Consider the following 20968-nt stretch of genomic DNA (forward strand, 5'->3'; position numbering starts at 1 on the left):
GATGCATTCTGTTTTGCTGAAAGTTAGACGCTGCGTCAGACCCCGTTGAAAAAATACATTTGTTTTCTTTTCTTCAGTAAAGCATGGTGCATTGGAGTCATCGTGAGAGTTGGAAGTTTCTTGTGGCTACAACTAGACACTCATTTAAGTGGGTGGGACATTAGGTAAGAATCTGATGTCTTTGGCGACATATAACCAAGAGAACCGAAGAGGCCAAAACTGTTACTGATGTTCTAATAACGATAACAGCTCTCTAACTTCGGTTTATCTGGACTTCATCGCGGTGGTTCAGAATTTTCAACCAATACTCCTCTGGTGATTGTGTATCTTGCCACATGTCACTCATTGTCAACAGTGTAGTTTAGCTATTCTTATGTTTCATTGCGTAACGTGTGACGCACTAATAACCTAAAACAGCCTCATGCATTTGAAGGACTCTTCACTAGTGAATGCACTCTGATTCTGCTCTAGCCTGACTCACTCTACCAGAATCAGAGTGCATTCACTAGTGAAGAGTCCTTCAAATGCATGAGGCTGTTTTAGGTTATTAGTGCGTCACACGTTACGCAATGAAACATAAGAATAGCTAAACTACACTGTTGACAATGAGTGACATGTGGCAAGATACACAATCACCAGAGGAGTATTGGTTGAAAATTCTGAACCACCGCGATGAAGTTCAGATAAACCGAAGTTAGAGAGCTGTTGTCCTTATTAGAACATCAGTAGCAGTTTTGGCCTCTTCGGTTCTCTTGGCTATATGTCGCCAAAGAGATCAGATTCTTACCTAATGTTCCACCCACTTAAATGAGTGTCTAGTTGTAGCCATAAGAAACTTCCAACTCTCATGATGACTCCAATGCACCATGCTTTACTGAAGAAAAGAAGACAAATACTTTTTTTCAACAGGGTCTGACGCAGCGTCTAACTTTCAGCAAAACAGAATGCATCTATGAATACACAGGTAGAAGCGGATCCTTCGGTCAATTCGGACATGGTTAATTGCTGGTTTTCCGTCGTTTATTGGATTGCTAATCACCGTCAACTGGAATGTGTTAACAAAGGTGGTTGTTTTTACGTCTGGTAAGATATCGACCCTGTTGTGAAGCGGAAAAACCTTTTTAGTCGTGAACCGAAGAATGTAATGCCCCAACAACTGGACGTTTGCGATTCAGGTAGCTTCCTCAGACATTTTGACTTACTTTAGTCCTCGACGTTTTTAGTTTGTCCAGCATGAAAATCGGGCTGGCTAAATTTTCTTTAGTGTTAATTTGATCAATAAACCTTGTCACTAGCATGCAACATGCACACATACACCCTGCAAGACTTTTTTAACAACAGTTTCTTGTCAATAGACAGTGTGCAGAGAACTAAAGTGAACGAACCTGCAATTGCTGATTTCTACGTCAACGTTTGAACTAAACGGTGACGAGTTTACTTCACTTTCGATTAGGTCGAAGTAGATCACTCGACTACAGCGTTGCTGTAAGGCTCCCTTAGCGCCCAATTCTACCTACACTAACCCAAACCCGNGAATTAGATAAAACGGAGACATTTTGCATGCAATGATGCTCTTCTGAACCGTCGTCCTTAGCACACAGGGAGCATTAAAGAATACTGGGGCTACAAACTATCTGCTGATATTGCTATTCGAACTCTTTTTAGGATTGTGCATTAGCGATGTTAACTGGGAACCTTCAGCTGTCTACCTGGTAGAATCACAAAACACTCGATTGAATGTTTCGGGAAAATGATACTTAACTCGTGGCCAACACCGTATGTAGTATGTGGAGATTAAAGTGGTGAATTTTCACTATAGTGCGCAAAATAAGTTAAAAATGTTAGCCGACCTTTCAGTGTCGTAAACGGAATTTTGAAACTAAGTGGTACTAAGCGTTGGAAATGCCAAGCATACAACCATGGGGCAAACTGTCTGCTCCATAGAAGTAGTAAGAGACTTCGAAATGTTACTCGATACGCCATTGTGCAGGTAATGCTGGCAGACCGAGAAGCATCGCAGACTTGTTTCGTCCATATCGGGAACTAGGTATCTACGCAGATTCGAATCCACAACTTCCTGGTTGGTAGTTGAACATTGCAACATCCGGTCACCAGTGCGATTAACCTGCAGTTGGATAGGAACATAATGATTATAAAAGTGTACAAGTAGTACGTTAACCCACATCTGAAGATAGTCTCTTTTTATAGGAAAATATGATAACAAACAACCCTTTTCCCCGATTCTTCTCATCAGCTTGTGGGTCTAGTGCTCCTGGCGGTTGGTGCTTTGATGATCTGGGGTCAAGATGTAGTGCACAAACTCATCAATGGCTTTCTCAATCCACTCCTCCAATCGATCTCCGTTACTCAGGATGCTGCTCAAGTTACAGAACTGATCGGCCGGATCCTGACGGCTACTTGTGAGTAGAACTTTATCATTTTTCTTTCAAATGATGTTTTTGCCGTGTCGATTTGAGGCAGATTTCAACAGCTTAGCGACAACTAGAGAGCATGTGACTTGTCTCATTCATGTAACCTATTTTTTATGGTGATCTACAACCTAAAAAGAGTTATGTAAACAAACACGTCACCAAAATGAATTGCTACCTTCAACTGCATCTTTAAATACTCCGAGTGTTGCTAAATACAGACAATCACGACAGCATCCTCCGTTTTTCAACTTCCAAATATGTACGGTACATAGTTCGCAACTACTGAACAAGCTGAAGATAAAGCTGAAAACCATTCTTCCCCTGTTACGCTCAGAAAGTTGGTCACAAATGACCGGTGACAAAAGGCACGGAATAGACTGGGTGCAAAAATCGTTGAAATTAGGATAAACTTCAAATGCGTGCAGAGTAATCCCGTGCGTTCAAAATCATCCAGTTGGCAGTTTTATGCATACAGGTTTCTAATTTATAAATACTGCAATATAGTTTGGCCGTTCTGGCTAGCACAGCATCTGGCCATTGGAAACATTTAGAAAAAAGCAATAATAGAAGCGTAAGCCTTTGTGTGAATCCACCAACGTCACTCTCCCACTTCGGTAGGGTCTACGGCAACCATTTGGGCGAATGTCCAGCTGTGTGCTTGTTAACAGGCATACATCAATGTGGCTCATGAGTTATACTAAACATCTGCCACAGTCTGTACCATCCAACTGCGGTTTCTTTTTATTTCCTGCTTGATAGAACGGGTAAGTATCACCATCCTACGTGGAAAGTATTCGCAGGTGTGTAACATGTTACCAGACTGGGGCCACTGGTGTTGTAACTATCTTTTCAGTGCGCACCTCAATACTTACTACAGAATGTACTTTGACACTTTAAGTACGATATCATTATGACATGTGTATAGTGCATTTCGGTGTGAAGTAAACGTCCAATCATCTGCATATACGAATGCAGCATGTTTCTTCTTGTGTAATAATCTGACCCCCAAGGTAATGTACAAGTTGAGCGTTTCCTCTGCAGGCGCGCGAATGCCAAGTTGTTCACTTTTGTGCAAATCAGCCCAAGGGATTGCTTTTCTTTTTAACTCTACCCATCACTTCTGGCCACTCTTTGTCTGTGCTCTCTGAGAGAATCTTTGTACCTCAGTCACTATATGAGTTGTATACACCAAATATCAACCTTAATCTTCCTAGACCAAATACAGTGTAACGGACAATAGATAAATCATGGTGATTTGTGCACTTAAAAGGCTTTAGCTACTTCCAATATAAACGTGTTGTAGGGAATCGCGCCCCAGGGGCAGTTCTGCACCAACACTCCATGAATTCAGATGACACTACTGGTAGCTGTAACTTACCAAAAAGCGTTAGGTAACCGCTTAGAAACAGTTTTTTATATATATTTAAAATCAGCGATGGTGCAGTGTAAAATCATGTTTTCAGCACATCATTTTTCATTATTCTTTCTACAGCCCCCATCGGAATCACTCTGTTTGTCTTGGGAGCTATATTTGCCATCGTCTCGATCATTGGATATTGCGGAGCTTGCTGCAACTATAAAGTCTTGCTATACCTCGTAAGTTTGACACAGAAAGTTGTTTGAAAACAGATTTGAGATTTGATATCATATTGGCTAACGTGAACAATCATCAGTGTGAATAAGACTCGATACACAGTAGTGTTAAGATGTGGTGCGGACCAAGGTGTATCGGTTTGTTAGAACTCAACTTGTAGCACAATTTGATTGGCTGTTGAAGAATCTCTGCCCTCGCTTGACGTTTCTGATGACGGGCAACAACTGATGACTACTTTAGGCTTTATGAGTGATTTTTAGCATATTAGATTGATATGTTTACGTGCAAATCAAGCTAGGAGATTCAGCAGAATTGATCTAGTGCTTGATATCGATTACGTGGGCTACGACTGTACTTGTGACGCACCTTACTTTGTCGTTTCTCCACCGGAATGAGGAATGCTCATTCATTATCTGGGACAGATGCTGAGTTGTATGATTTATGTAGCTTGTGACTATTTCGCGCACGAAAGAAAAGATAACACAATGAAGCTGTTCTCTGGCATACCGATGTGTGTCCTTAGCCGTGGGGTTTCAAATCTGGTTCGATGATTTCGGACAATTCATCTCGCTATCAAGTAACTTAACATGTGTGAGCAACCATGGGACCGAGGAAGCCCAGTTTTTAACGTTTTTTCAACACTGACTTGGTAACCTTACCGAAGCAACTTTTCGCAAACCGTTTGTTTACTAGAATGACATTTGTTTATGACTTCATTGTTCTGCATTTTGCAAAACAATGCATGTGAATTGGTCAGCCAAGCTTGCTCGAATCTACAGGCAACCTTGATCCATCCTCCTAAGGTCACGTGTACGCACATTCATGGAGGAGAAATCAATATGCAGCCGATACCCGCGTGTGTCCTGCATAAGAAAACGCAGTGCACATGTGATTTGAATTGGATGAGGTGGGCTCATCTTCATTTCGCTCTTAGAGTTAGTTGAAAGGGAAGGCTTTGATTGATCATCTGTGGATTAGAATTCATGTGGTGTAGGAAACGCTGGTGGTCCCATCGCCTTTTCTCGCCTCTCTTGTTTCTCGTCCAAAGTAGAAAACTTAAATGCAGAATACATGAAAATATAAACGCAATTTTTCACCACTGATGACGTGGAAAAGTCCTAGGACGTGTCATATTGCCTCACGAGGAATGTATTCAGACCACTTCAGAGATATAAAAGTTAACTGAGCTGCATTAAAGGTGTGAGACAATGTGAATGACAATTAAAAGACAAAATGAATGTGTTTTGTGACATTTGTCACCAATTCATGAGTCATCCTCCTGTTTGAGCTAGAAACTACTAATCTGAGTCAACTGAAGTAGAACAAGAATAGAACATAGGCTACTTTTGACAAAATATTTTCTAATCAACTATTCTGGAAGACATTTTCCGCCAAAAAGGTCTAGGCGAGGTTTTTTGAGCTCACCAGGGCGATATCTCAACAGATGTACGGCGCTGAAAACCGGAAGTTAATGAGGGACGCGCACAACCACGTGGCAAGCGCCACGTATTTGATGAGGTCCCTTCCTCCAGTTTGAAACTCGGTCAGGGGTAATCACCTTGACATGGTAGTTAGCTTTGTCTTCTATTACCATGTAGGTAGGGAATTTGTTTTAATCATGCCACAAGGTCTATCGATATCATTTTCTCAAAATTCTCCAGAATTTAGTCAGCAGAGATGTCAGATGACCTCAACTGGTATCAGAACAGTGGAACGATCGGGCGGTTGCACTCGAATACTAGTAAGGGAGAAAAGCCACGAAATCATTTATTGGATAGCACGAACCAAGTAGCTACACGTTATTAGAGACGAAAGTGAACAGCTCATTTGCACAATGTTTTTTTTTCAAACTGGACATTCTCACTCGTCCTCTTGAATATTCCTGGACATTTAGTGACCAGACCATGTAAAGGGGCTTCACCATTTCCGCAGTAAACTTCACCATCTATCAAACGCGGAGGTGGAGTTTGTATACCAGACCATAGGCTACTTGCACGCTGCATTAGTGGTATATACCGTTCCGCTAGTAATAGGATAGCAAGTCTCAACTATTGAACGTTATATTATTACTGCCTCACTGAAAGTATGGAACAATTCTGATGTTAAAAGATGGAAAATGTTGCTCGGTGCAAGTTTATTCCGCGGTTCCATCGTTCTAAGCCCGTAGATTTCAGATGTTTCTTAGAAAATGTTTAAATAGATCCCTTCTGCAAGTGCGTGTGAAAAGACTTAATTCAGGATTCTAAATGCTTTACCATTCTGCAAACACAAACACTTTAGTTTCGAGTGTCCTCCTCTAAATTTGTCATGTGTCTGCAATCTGTACATTGGCATAAATTTCACCAGTTAAGTGGAGAAGTGAATCATGTTAGGCGGTATTCCGAATCATTTTAGGAAAAAACGTTAACTGCATGCTGGCATAATTAAAAGCAAATGCTTTGATCCAAACATGTAGAAGATATTTCGACCATAAAACTTCACATACATTGAGGCGTTTTGTCAGGTGATGGATGAAATGGTGCGTCTTTGGACAGGGGGACTGAACACAATGCAGTGTTCAGCTGTCTGGCAATGGAACCGTGACAGCTAAAACATTAGTTGCCGTATCTCTCCCATAGAAACTTACTGTTGGTAAAACTCGCTGTAACAATTTGCTTGTTAAAAATCAGTCGTTTGGTTGGCAAGGTAACCAACTGGAGGTGGAGCCATCCGTTTTACTGTTCCCTGTCACGTTTGCTCCCAGCGAAGCTTCTTTAAAGAACCGGTTGCCCTATGTTCCTTCCCATGTCTATTATGCTAATGTATCAAAAGAACACGTTTGGCATCGATAATTTGAGAACAATTACGTAAGGACTGTCTGAATGCTTACCCTGCTCTGCCTACGCTTTGCACAAGTACTTATCGATTGAAAGCTACTCGTATGAATCCCACACTTTAATGCTCCCCTTCTCGTCCATTCTCGTGCAATTTCAGTATGCCGCACTGGTTGGGGTTTTGGCTTTGGCAGTTATGGCTTGTTTCTCAATCTACTTTGCCAACAAAGACAAGGTGAGTAGTGTTTCAACCATATGCTGCTCAAATGCTCCTCAATAACGTCACACATTACAAGCCAACTGTTGCTCATTGAGGAGGTCTTTGATATCGGGGTTCAGTACAGTTAAACACCCTTAGAATGTGTGCAGTGTTTGCCATCGTCATCCTGGGTTTTAGATGTTAGCATACCGACGTTTTCATGAAATCTGCAGGCTCATGTGTTAGTTGCCAGTCTGGGCTTTAGCTGCGATACGCACTTCGGACAACATACGAGAGATGGTGCGAAGGCACCCTGGTTGCGCATCTGAGAATAGGTTGAAAAAGTTACAATATCTTTTCATAAAGGAAACTACTCAGAAGGTTGCTGAAAACTCTTCGACAGCCCACGACCGGTTTCGCCCTTCCACTTCGGGCTCATCAGGTAGGCGCAGTCCCCGAGTTTCCGTCAACCTTATGATCTACTTGAACCCAAATTGCACTGTTTTCGAGAAATACACTCATCTGCAAATCAATCTGGTTTTTACGGGAGACTCAATTGAATCTCTCGTTTATGATGTCCACCAGCTAAATGTGCTGCAGTCTACCGGGCATCACAACAGCGTTACTTAAGTAGTTGTTTGTTACCTGACACACATATTTTTATTCAACCTAAAAAAATTTTAACCCACCCGCACGACAAGTCTAGTTGAGCTCAAAATGCCCACCGGTCTTACTAACTATACGGCCCGTTTGTGCAACTTGAATCAACTAAACGCAAGGTCATCAGTTGTATGGGGTAGATATATTGTCGAGTGGCACCTTTTCTTCACACTAGTGAGCGTGTTTTTCAACCTTGGTTTGCCTAAACACCAGAATTGAACCCCTGTCTGAGGGATTGCCCCTAAAAGATATGGCGTAAACAGGCGGTTCCCCGAATTTTGATCAGTCTTGTTCCTTAATTCAACATGAATTCAGAGATCCAACTTGAATTTGTGTTAAGTGGAGAACTCACTGAGCCTTTACCCACGTGTCCAGTTAAAAATGCGTCGCCGTTATTCACTTTACATGACAACTTTGACATCAGACGTGCGGCACATCTGTCAAACGATGTTATCTTCGACGAACGCTCTATTCATATTGACAACCTGAAAAGGGCGTCGTTGCAAGAATAAGACATTCCATTCAATCACCGCTCATCATATAAGACTCCACAGCCAGTAGGAGCCGCACACAGCATGTTCACTGGAAACACATCATGCTGCGTTGTGGATGCGTTTATGAAACTTGCTCGGTGAACGATTTCCTTGTCAAACACTTCATACTTTCGTATGAAGCAAACACATGCTGTTCACCAGCTGTAAAGCAATTAGGAGTGCACATAAAAATAGTGATTACGCAGTCGTTTGAGAGTTGAAACCATGCCTAAATTTTATCTATATTTAAACAAAAGTGACAAGATTTCAAACACTGAGGTTGTTGGTGTTTTAGTGAGCTCACTTATCACTATTCTAATCCAAGCTAGCTTGTACTTGCTTGTCTTCCCTGACCCATAGAGTCGTGAGCCAGTCACTTTCTTAGAGATAGGTGGAAGCTCTGTGTTACTGCCCAACAGGTGTCGCGTTGATTGTCGTTCGTTTTGTTATTGCCTGAGTCATAGACTAGTACTTTTCGGCAACAGCTACAAATAGATGAGTTTCCAAGGCACGTTTTCAGAGCTTGGTTTCTTTGCGGAAAACCTTATCTGCTTGACATCCCTAAACTGGCTGATTATTCCATCTGGGAATAATTTTTCAGGAATTCTATCAGTAACAAAAAGAATTAATCGTTTAGCTGTAACATATTTTGGTGCACGGCTGCTAAGCCACTCGAAGACAGCACTGGGGCCAAGATAACTCAAAGCTGCCCAATCCTAGACAGAGGTCGAGATTCAAAGATCGGGTTTGAACCACTCATCTTTCATTCAGTTAGTATGCGCTTCAATCACTGACCTAGCTCAATTAGGCCTTGAGTTTAAGTCTGAAAAACTACGGCAGCTGACGTATTTTCCAACCAGTTCACCTCCAGGCTAGTTTTGTTTTGTTTCTGATTTTTCTCGTAAAGGTGGGGGAGAGAGACGAAAACTCACGAGCCTGTACTTTATTCTATATCATCGCGGGGGTTGAGTACTATGAAGGATTTAGTTACATAAATCAGTCATGGCTAGATTAGCAGCACATGGAACTACAATCAATTTACACACGACGAGGTGTTGATCTTGTTGATTCGTGAAAATATCAGCAGACATTTGACGAGCTGCACGTCTAAATCAAACTCAGCCCACATTATGCTGGAGGTTTTCGTTGATGGTGACAGGCTAGAACAGCTTTCTGAGATTAGTTGGTGGAGGAGTTAAACTTTGGTTACAATTTTGGATGTAGGACCTAAAGTGATTCACCATATCAAGGAGGGGTAACTGAGAATGAAGTTGAGGCTTTTGAGGAGACAGTGGCGTGAGCGTCGTAATCCTTCTCAATAAGCCACCTTCAGGGGGTATCGTACTACCTCCTGAACAGACGAATCACCTTTTTGGGATCTACAACTTATGAGAATCACGTTGTAGAGGCAACAAGTGCTTGATTTGTTCGTATCGCTGTCTTCTTCTGAAGGATGAATATCATCAACAGAGCAAGTTCAAACAAAATGGAATAGTGAACGAGGAATTTTTTCAGCAGAAACCCAGATTATATATATATATATATATATATATATATATATGTTCAGAGTCTCTAGCGGTTTCTGTCTCATAGACACTGCGACACTCTTAGAAATGCATTTCCAGACACTGGTGTCTAAATTCACTTTTGTGTATCGAGGAAAGCCTTCGTCTGCACAATGTAATCCCCATATAAGAACGAACTGAGTTCACCCAGTTCTTTCATACATCCCTGATCTGTCCTGATTTCACTTTCAGATAGCTGATTATGTGGTAGAGGTATTCGCGAAAAGTGTGAAGGCATATACGTCAATGGNAGATTATATATATATATTCAGAGTCTCTAGCGGTTTCTGTCTCATAGACACTGCGACACTCTTAGAAATGCATTTCCAGACACTGGTGTCTAAATTCACTTTTGTGTATCGAGGAAAGCCTTCGTCTGCACAATGTAATCCCCATATAAGAACGAACTGAGTTCACCCAGTTCTTTCATACATCCCTGATCTGTCCTGATTTCACTTTCAGATAGCTGATTATGTGGTAGAGGTATTCGCGAAAAGTGTGAAGGCATATACGTCAATGGAAGCAAACACAGTGGACAGTCTGACTGTTGGACTGATTCAGCCTCCGGTGAGTCAATTCGATTGGAAATGCTTATGTTCAGAACTTTATAATGTCAAAATAAAAACTGACGTGCGTAAAACAAAGAACCATCTTTAAATACGTACTCGTTTTTTATGGAGGAATATGTTGGTAGCTCAGGTAGGGTCGTTGGCTTTTTCGCTGAGCTGGGCACAACCACTAACCCATCGCTACGCACCACTACGCTAATGCACTGATGGTGTCGCCTCGATTGGTGATGAAACGTTTGCAATCCAGTTGCCCAGCTCAGCGAACAAGCCAACTACCAAACGTACTCGTATAATGACTAGTGTATTTTGGAAAAATATGCTACTGGCCACAGTCTGTAGGACCAACGTAGTCTTGGTAGATGGCTTCCAGGTGAATAGATGACTGAATGACTGATGATCTGCCCCTTTGGGTCGACGCCAGATGCAATGGTCTGTGACAAACTTTATCATCCTGGGACAACAGAAACATTGACAGTTGCTGGCGGTTGCGGGATTTGTAGAATGCACTTACATGACTGTCGTCTGAACACGCCCTCTGATCCTGGAGTAATCATTCTCTTGAGTCCATACCAAAGAGGTGAGACGGTGGACTCAACTTTCACCCGCAGTGCATGTCCTTGGCCGTGCCGGGGTTTGAACTCCGCACATTTGAAATGCAAGGCAAGAGTGTTACCACTACTCCGACGGCACATGCTGGGAGCCTCTGATTTTCTGCGTCTGAACTATCATTTCTGACTAAGGATGACGACTTTTTCTGGCCAGAGGATGAATAAAAACACAAAATCACAAAAGTCGTTCTGGATCACAGATAGTTTGCAAGATTAAAATGTTCTGTCGACTTTTTGGACGTTGACGACTTGAAGGATGGCTGTTTTCGGGATACCACTGTACTGACAGACATTCAACATCATTGAAGTAGCGAAACCCAATTTGGTAGTCAGCACAATTGTTTTGGTTGAGGAACCTGTGATTTGCACCACTGGTTCAAATGTGGGAAACCAAGTGCTGCCGAATAATTGTTATTTGAGCGAAGTTATGCGTCGGTTTATTCATTCTGTGCTCCTGAAAATTGGCTCTACGAGATGCAATCAAACTGTGCAAAAATATAATGGGAAAAAGGGGATTCCGATACGCTCATATAGCATGAATGGTTTTTTATGAAGGTGTCAAGCCACCACAGCTGGTATGCTTGAATCTACTAACCTCTACTTGGCGACAGACTGGCTCTATCATAGAATCTGCAGACCGTTTTCGTTGTCACCACGCTTCTCAACTGTGTGGTGACTGGACTAAGGTCAAACCGTGTAGCACGGCTGTGATACAGGACAGGTTGCACACATGACAAATCAGCCTGGTCAGGAAATAAAGAAACAATTGTCAGCGATAAGACGACGTCGGTAAGCAGTTCAGTCGGCCAACATATGAGAGACGCAAACCACAAAGCTGACCCCACTGATGCTTTGCAGGCCGTTGAGAGAATGCAATCAAACCGACCCAAGCCAATCAATATCACTGCGGCAGCAGCGAGTGTTGTCAGATCGCTAATTTGAGACACCTATGGCGTCAGACAGGCCGTTGAATGCAATCAAACCGACCCAAGCCAATCAATATCACTGCGGCAGCAGCGAGTGTTGTCAGATCGCTAATTTGAGACACCTACCTATGCAGAATGGTTTATCCCTGAATCTGAAGGGACGTATGTATCAAGCTACAGTACGGGCTGTCTTGTTGTATGGATATGAGACTTGGCCTATTCGAGCAGCGGAACTGAGACTTCTTCAGGTGTTCGACAATCGTTGTCTCAGAAACATAGCTCGTGTGGGTTGGTATCGGCGAATCCGTAACGAGGCAGTTAGAAAGCGCGTTTCGGTTGTGCGACGGGTACTTCCATAGAAGAATGTGTCCAGCACCACAAGCTGCGTTGGTTGGGACATGTGTTGCGTATACCGAACCATCGTTTGCCGAAGAGAGTGCTGTTTTCCATGCCCAACACGGAGTGGCGTAAACAGAGAGATAGCCAACCGTTGATTTGGCAGAGGAGTATGAAGGAGATCACGAAACGCTTGGGTGCTGTCGGTGCTACTCGCCTTCCAGGATGGGGACCGCGTGATCCTCACTGTGCCTGGTTGGAGACACTACAAGATGTGGTTGCCAACTGATGTCAGTGGCGTTCTTATTGTCAGTTCCTATCCCGAGCGTCTGAGTGAATGTCTGCAGGTATAGGCAGCTCTGAACGATTGTGGTAAGCTAGCAATAAGTCCCCACCCCGTCCACCTTTACTGTTTTTCTTACAACAAGGCTTTGAAATAAATCATGGTTGTACGGCAGTCAAGCATCGGTTTTGATGTCGTGTTGTCGACGATGATGATGATGACCACATCCTGTCCACACAGGCACCATGACCTCTGCACTATGCACGTCCCAAGATCAGTCCACTGTCGCCCTTGGTTCACGTGTTTAAGCTCGCGCTGCCCAACAGTGCTCTTCCATGTGTTTGGCTGTACATGTGTGCTTTAGGTTCCACAATTTCATGATTTAAGGAGGTTTTACCGAACCTCCAAGGTTGTCTGTCAACCGCTGTATCTTTTCCAGTTTAATGAGAGTTTTGGATTATTCCTGAAAATGTAGAACCAACGCTACAAGGTCATTTATTGATTTCATCTGGTATCACCTGTGCAGTTCGGAATGGAATGAAGTGAGTAAAATAAACTGGTATTAAACGAGTTTGCTTTTCTCTATGTTGTCTATTCTAGTGCAGGAATTTTGCTGACATGTAACATCTTGTCGAACCCAAGCGTGGAGGCCTAAGCTGATGGTACTGCCCGATGACGCTGACGATGATAATGATGATAATATTGACAGCAGATGTAAAAACGATCGTAGTAATGGGAGAAACAGACTGGAAAAAAAAGAAAAAGGGCAGTTGGTGATGATGACAGTGATAGCACATTTTATTGTTGGTCAACCCCAATATCAGGCCCCTAAAGAGCCTTCGTCTGGGACCAGAAATGGTTCCGCAGAAGATCAAGGTTTTCCGTGTAAACGTGACCAACAGAAATTGCGTTGCGCGCCTTCTGTGCCGTGTAAGAAGAATTTCATCGTATGAGAGCCTTTTTTAGGAGTTTTTTTGAGAAAAAGTGAATTTTTTTGGATATAAGTCGGTACTGTGGACGTTCAGCTAACTGGCATAGTTGTTATTCATATGCCAGTCCAGCCAACCTCGCTCCGTGACAAAACAGGCAGTTTGTTCATCTGGTCAAGAATGACCAAAACGATATGTTATGACGAAGACGCATTCTGATGCAGCAAAGAACGTGGTGACGCTCATTGTGAACTCAGTAAATATTGAGGAATCGCGCGTTGCTTCTGTTATGTTCTCTACTAATCAGTCAATCAACCTTGTCAGTTACACACGAACTTGAGAAGACAAAAAGCCTTGAGGAAATTATACTGCAGCTACTGAACAGCCAATATCGGGATTCGAAGAATCAAGAATTGAATGGAACAAAACAGTCCAATAAAAGACTGAAATAGAGAGAGAAATGTTGAGCAATATTTTCGTTAGGGGTGCCTCCTAACAGAGGGGATTTCGCAGATAGTTGGCATTTGGAGCACTTGCTTACAAGTTCTTCTAACTGCTTATCCATGCTCGGCCAGTAGACATAACTACGTGTTAGCGCCTTCATGCAGTTAATACCGGGATGTCCAAAATGAAATTGTTTGAGGACATCACTCCGTAATTCCGGGGGCACAATTACTCGTTCTGCGAAGAGTAAACAACCATCAACCTCGGAAAGTGAGGATCGACGTTGGTAGAACGGTTGAAGTTGTTTATCGGAACATACTGCAGGCCATTGTGTGCGGTGAAAATGGAGTACATTTTGAAGTAACGGATCACGAGCAGTGGCGTCGCGAACCATGGCGGAAGTAACTGGGAGTGCACGGATTGTAGTAGCAAGCACTGCGTTAACTTCTGGTTCCACCGTTATCGAGGCAACAACAGCATCCTCGGGTTGTTGACGTTGAGAATCCATGAGTCTTGATAATGCATCAGCTTGGCCAATAGCATCAGTAGACTGGTACTTGATGGAGAAGTCATAGCCCAAAAGCATTGTAGCCCAACGTTGCAAACGGTTGGCTGTGTAAACAGGGATGCCTTTCTTGGATCCGAAAACGGCGAGAAGGGGCTTATGGTCAGTGATGAGCGTGAAATGACGTCCATAGAGCATTTTGTGGAACTTCTTGATGGCGAAGATTATTGCTAAAGCTTCTTTTTCAATTTGACCATAATTGCGCTCGGTAACTGTTAGGGATCTAGCTGCGTGGGCAATTGCTTTTTCGTTTCCGTCGGGGAAAACGTGAGAGATGACAGCTCCAATACCATAGTTGGATGCGTCTGAAACAACAGTAATGTCCAGGGCTGGATTGTAATGTGTGAGTAGTAGATCAGAGCTGAGAAATGACTTTACTTTGTCAAAAGCGGACTGGCACTGATGTGACCAGTTCCAAGGCACATCCTTTTTTAGAAGATGATTAAGTGGTTCACGGACACGGTGCATGTCTGGCAAAAATGAACTGTAATGGCTTACTAAACCGAGAAAGGAGCGCAAGGTTGCTAAATTCGTCGGTGCTGACATTTGTTGTATGGCAGAAATATTTTCTGGGTCTGGATGACGACCATGTTCGTCAAAAATAAATCCAAGATATTTGATAGAAGTGAGAAAAAATGCGCACTTCTCTGCACGTAGACGAAAACCATATTGTTGAATCCGTTCGAGTACGCAATGTAAACGATGCAGAAGTTCTTCTTGACTAGAACCTGTAAGAATGATGTCATCCAAATAAGCAGCAACTCCTGATAGACCGTTTAGCATGGCATCCATTGTTTGTTGAAATATTGCTGGTGCAGATTTTACCCCAAATGGCAAACGGTTAAATTGAAACAAACCGCGATGTGTGTTAATTGTCAGAAGTTCTTTGGAGTCATCAGAGACTTCTATCTGAAGGTAAGCATCAGCAAGATCCAGTTTTGCGAAACATCTTCCACCATTGAGCTTGGTGAACAAATCTTCTGGTACCGGCAATGGATATTGGTGAGAGTCTAACACGGCGTTTAATCCAGTGGAATAATCAGCACATATGCGCACCTTGCCATTTGCTTTTTTGATGACAACAATGGGAGCTGCCCATGATGAGTGGTTTACTGGCTGGATAACTCCGGATTGCTGGAGACGAACAAGTTCATTCTCCACAGTTGCGAGAGCAGCAAATGGCACGGGACGCTTCGGTCTGAAAATTGGTGTGGAAGCAGGTTGGAGTTTGAGGCTTGCCTTGGTTTTGGTACAGCATCCAAGGCCACTTTGGAAGACATCGTTGAATTTTGTCTTCAGTGTGTTAGTAAAGTGTTCTGCAATGTCTGAGGAGGATGAACATTTCAGAGTACTGCACACAGATGATAAAGGTACACTGAAAAGGTCAAGTTTCTCGATCCAATCGAGTCCGAGTATGTTTAATTTCGGACAATCGGTGAGATAGCATGTTCCTGAGAAGTGCACATTGTTGAATAACACATCACAAGACAACTTGCCTGTTAGTTTTAAAGTGCTACCAGAGGCGCTTTTGGCCCGATGGTGCGTGGAGGATAAAACAGGTTTCCCAATTGATTCCCAAACTGAACGTGATATTAATGTAATATCCGAAGCTGTGTCAAGCTGCAAACGGATCGGGAAATTGTTGATGGAAACTGTTATGTATTTCCTGCGGGATTCAAATTCAACTTGAAACGTAGCAAACAGAGAATTGGATTGTATTCGTTGCTTGTACGTCCGCCTTTTGATTGAGTCTTTCATCGGACTGTTATCGTTCTTTGGGTTTAATGGTGATTTGGCATTGTGGGTACGGCAAAAGCCTTCTTTATGGCCCCAACGATGGCATGCTTGGCACTGATGTTTCTTGAATGGACAAAAACGTGCATAATGCCATTCACCACATGACCAACATGATGTTGGTGGCTTTTTTCCAGGAGTGACAGCGGTTCGCTTCAATGTCATGACGCTGCTGGAAATAGGCGATCGCGACTTTTGCTGTACCATTGCGGTATCATGTTTGAGATTGCGCAAGCGCTGGCATTCTGTGGTGAGGTCTTTCACAGTAATGTCTTTTTCGTGCTCAAGTTTGGATAGCAATCGCGTGCGAATATCTGATTCCTGAGAAGATTGAAGTCCAGCGACAAAAATGAGGCATTTGAACTGATCTTCTGTAAGCGATTGCAATTGGAATTTCTCACATTCGCGATTAACGATACCGGCAAAAGTAACGTAATCGTCGGCCTCACGCTTGGCCAACTTGAGACAGTTGTATCGGACATTAAAAAGTGAATGTTGGTCACCAAAAATTTCGCGAAGTTGGTCCACCGTCTGCGCAAAAGTCAAATCTTTTGGGTGTTGTGGAAGGATAAAGTTGGTGAACCGGTCGTGTTCGAGGGTTCCAAGTTTCCGTACCAAGAGACGGGATTTCCACGCATCATCTTTGCCGGTGAACTCATTCAAGAATGTATCCTCCCAACGGCTGTACCACGAATCAAAGGTGAGACCAGATGCTGGCTCATAGTGAAATTCAGTTATAGTTGCAGCAATGGAATCCGCAAAGGATAGTGAACTACCACTTTGAGATGAAACTGAAGTTTGGAGATTGATGACTTGAGTGAGAGACTGGATAAGTCGCAATTGCGATTGTTCAAATTGCGCTTGTTGTTGTTGAAGGATTGATTTCAAATCCTCAGCTGAAATTGACATTCTTGGGTTCGTGAAGGGTTCCCGTCGCCAGTGTTATGTTCTCTACTAATCAGTCAATCAACCTTGTCAGTTACACACGAAATTGAGAAGACAAAAAGCCTTGAGGAAATTATACTGCAGCAACTGAACAGCCAATATCGAGATTCGAAGAATCAAGAATGGAATGGAACAAAACAGTCCAATGAAAGGCTGAAATAGAAAGAGAGAAATGTTGAGCAATATGTTCTTTAGGAGTGCCTCCTAACAGCTTCATTCCATCCTCCAGTTCCATTCGTTTGACTCAGCTGTGCAACTTTCCAGCGAATATCTGTTTTCGTAGCTAATTCAAGTCACGTGTTGGGTTAGTGTGTCACCTGTGTTTACAACGACTAGACAACGGTAGACAACTAAACATCTATCCACGGCAAAATGTTCTTATATGAGAGAGAACCTGAATATGCTTCTTTCCTGGCTCTAGCAGGTTTTCTTCTCTGTGGGGTCACAAAGAGGAAATGTGGTGTGCTTTCGGGAAGAATGCTGGTTGCTCAAGCAGTTTGGATGGCACAGCGACCCATCGCTACACTCGACTAGGCTGCAATTATGACGTCACCTTGATTGAGGATGAAACGTTTGCTCAGCGAGCGAACAAATGACCAAAAAGTGTGGTGAATTTGAAACAGTCTTCTCAGATGAGATCTACTCAGGGAAGGATGGTGTACTAGAAATTTGATCTGCGACTGTTTACAAATTTGTATTCTTATTCAAGAGAACTGTTCTTCCCAAAACTTTCCAGCTCAAGTGCTGTGGAGTGACGAGTTCAGCAGATTTCGTGAATCTCTCATCAGAAGATACCTATGGTGGACAGTCTTATACAGGTAAGAAGTGTATCTTTGTGTGGAGGTTGATAATATATCTAAGCAGACATTTTTGTGACATAAATTCCAATAATCATTAGAACTCAGTGTAAGATTTTTATCAATAAATCGGGCATTCTATCGTAGACTTCACCTCGCTTTCCTCAACGCCAATCGGAAAATGCAGAGGAGGATTTTCTCACAGTACTCGGATAAATTTATCATTCTATCAGAATTTCATTAGTTTTTGAGTCATTAAACTCCATAACAAGTGAGTTGAGACAACATGCTAGTGTATTAACTTTCCTAGAACCGTTTCATCATTTCGGTTACACGTAATTAGGCGATTTCGTAAGCATGAGCATACAACGCTGTGATTCGAAGCACTCCAGGCGGTTGTTTGAGAGCTCATCCACCCCACCTGTAGATCAAACTGGAGCATGTGTCATTGCAAAGGTTCTGCTAAACTCTGTAGCCGTCACTCAGCGGAACACGCGTCATACACTCAAATCACGTAACAATTTCTGTCGCACTTGTAGCGGCGCACAATGGAATGGAATTTTCGAAAGCTATGACGTGTCCCTGAGAGATTAAAGTAATCGGGCAATTGAGTTCAGAGTACCAGTCCAAACTCTCCATTCAGGCATCCCGGAGTCTGGGCAATGTTGGAAAATTATTCCACCAGATTTTTCACCTCAGTGGACAATGAAGTTTAGTGAGCTGCAAAAATATGGGCGTAGATTAGGATGGTTTTTGGCTCCAGCACATACGCAACAAAGCGCAACATTTTGGCGCAGGATTGTGCGGCTAATTGGCTCCCTTGCAACCTTGGCCGACACTACAATTACCCATGCATTTTTGTTTACGCGTCTACCACCTGCGTCACGCACAAAGCTTAGGAAATTCAATCACATCAGGTCAGGTTGTGTTCATGTTCGTGCAATTATCAAACACAAATGGCCAACCCCCTCTTCACATTGCGCAGGCATGCAACTCAGCCCAAAAACACGCACTCGCGCGCACAGGAATGGTTACGTGATTTGAGTGTTCGTGACGCCTGATCCAGCGAGTGACCGCTACAACTCGGAAGCAATCTCCATCATCCAGTGATTAGCTAAGTCCTTCACAGTTGGCGATTTCCTATTGTGGCACCGGTGCCGTAGCACCTCTCTAGATTTTTCTGGTTCGCGATCATTGACGCTTCAAAGTCAAACGGACTTGATACTGATACCAAAACCAGCTCTACTGTCACAGCCTCAGCACCCGGATTCGTCTTCCTTCTGTTCGGTGGAAATCATGGTTTTAGCCGGCCATTCAGTCAAGAGCAAAGTTGTCTCAGTCTCGGCAGTGTGATAGGGGCAACGAAAACCACCATGACCGGCCCATCATGCTCGGTGTGCATGCCTAAACTGCTCCAATGGTATCTTAACCTTACGGGCCCTGATTCACGTTCAGGCGGCTGAGAGACAGAAAGTGCAGTCGAGGGGCTTGTCTACGGTATAGATATTGAGACCAGATTGGTGAGCAGAGGGCTTGACGCTCAGACAGTAGAACTCCCAAGTCAGTTCATTGTGATAAGGTGGCAATTCATCAGCTCATCCAACTTTTGCTTCTCCCTTCTGTGTGCACATCTGAGACCGGGCAACGAAAACCACCATGACCGGACCATCATGCTCGGTGTGCGTGCTTAGACTGCTCCAATGGTATCTTAACCTTACGGGCCCTGATTCACGTTCAGGCAGCTGAGGGACAGAAAGTGCATTCGAGGGGCTTGTCTACGGTATAGATATTGAGATCAGATTGGTGAGCAGAGGGCTTGACGCCCAGACAGTAGGACTCCCAAGTTAGTCCATTGTGATAAGGTGGCAATCCATCAGCTCATCCAACATTTGCTTCCCCCTTCTGTGTGCGCATCTGAGACAGGCCACCGGTGAGGCCGAATGTTGAATGTAGATTAGCTTGAGGGGGCCCATTAGCCGCACAATGCTCCTAGCTGCAAAACCTTTACGAGTGGGGTGAAACAATTTGCGCCAAAATGTTGCATTTTGTTGCGCATGTGCTCAAACAAAAAAAACCAATCTACTTTTATATTGTTGTGTCTCACCAAATTTCATTGTATACCGGAGCAATCATACTTGTAGCGGAAAAGTTTGGTGGAATAATTTCCCAGCATCGCTGGGACTCCGGGATGCCTAGACGGGGCTCAAAAGCTTAGACTGGTACTCTGGACTCGATTGCCCGATTAATTTAATCTACAGGGACACGTCATATCTTTCGAAACTTCCATTCCATTCTGCGAATACTGAGCACCTAGCTTGAGCTAGAATGATCATTCTCTGAAGAAGGTCGTATTGAAGCGGTGGCTTGAGGATCAGCAAATGCGATCTGGCTTTGAAATAGTGCGCTGTTAATGGTAACGGAGTCCGCGACGCACCTCGGAGTTCTCTCCTTGTGTAGGCTTGTGTTCGTGCTATATACACGCCTGACACAGCAACTAGCGGAATGCAGAACAGCTCCACCCGAAAATTCCCGGGTTGTCGAATTTGGCGTCAGACCACCAGGAGCCTACCCTCATCATCAGATGACTGCTTATATCTGTTGTATCTCCTTTTCCGTAACGAACACTTTGTCATGCAGTGCTCTTGTCCTCGTTCGATTATTTGTTTGTCTCGTCGCGGAATTCTCATCCAGAAACAGGTTGACTGAAAGAGATTTCAAACTTTTCTTCAGATTACAAACTGACGACTTTTGGAGTCGTTTCCACTCAGTCAAGGACTGGGCGATACGGGCTACTTGAAGTAGATGGCCATCTGTCATTCGAAGTACACATATTGATCGGCCTAACCATTTGACCTTGACTAGCTGGTATACCTGAAATGAGTCAGTTTCACGTACAACGACATTTGGGCTCGATTCTCCCACCGAACCAAGGAAATGAATCGGACAGACCACGAGTATGTGGATTAACCACCCACT

The 20968-nt window shown here is 43.4% G+C and overlaps 1 protein-coding gene across 1 annotated transcript in view; it reads left to right on the plus strand.

The window, feature by feature from the left end:
* The window catches only part of T265_02737 (hypothetical protein), a gene marked incomplete at both ends in the record, with an annotated part of 34326 nt that overhangs the window by 10984 nt on the left and 2374 nt on the right, over nt 1-20968 (plus strand). Inside the window, 5 exons of the mRNA XM_009167052.1 lie at nt 2255-2420; nt 3925-4028; nt 7000-7074; nt 10259-10363; nt 17932-18013. Coding sequence (XP_009165316.1) covers nt 2255-2420; nt 3925-4028; nt 7000-7074; nt 10259-10363; nt 17932-18013 — 532 coding nt within the window. The remainder of the gene's footprint in view (nt 1-2254; nt 2421-3924; nt 4029-6999; nt 7075-10258; nt 10364-17931; nt 18014-20968) is intronic.

The sequence above is a fragment of the Opisthorchis viverrini genome (genome assembly GCF_000715545.1).
Source record: "Opisthorchis viverrini unplaced genomic scaffold opera_v5_35, whole genome shotgun sequence".
Classification (NCBI taxonomy): domain Eukaryota; kingdom Metazoa; phylum Platyhelminthes; class Trematoda; order Opisthorchiida; family Opisthorchiidae; genus Opisthorchis; species Opisthorchis viverrini.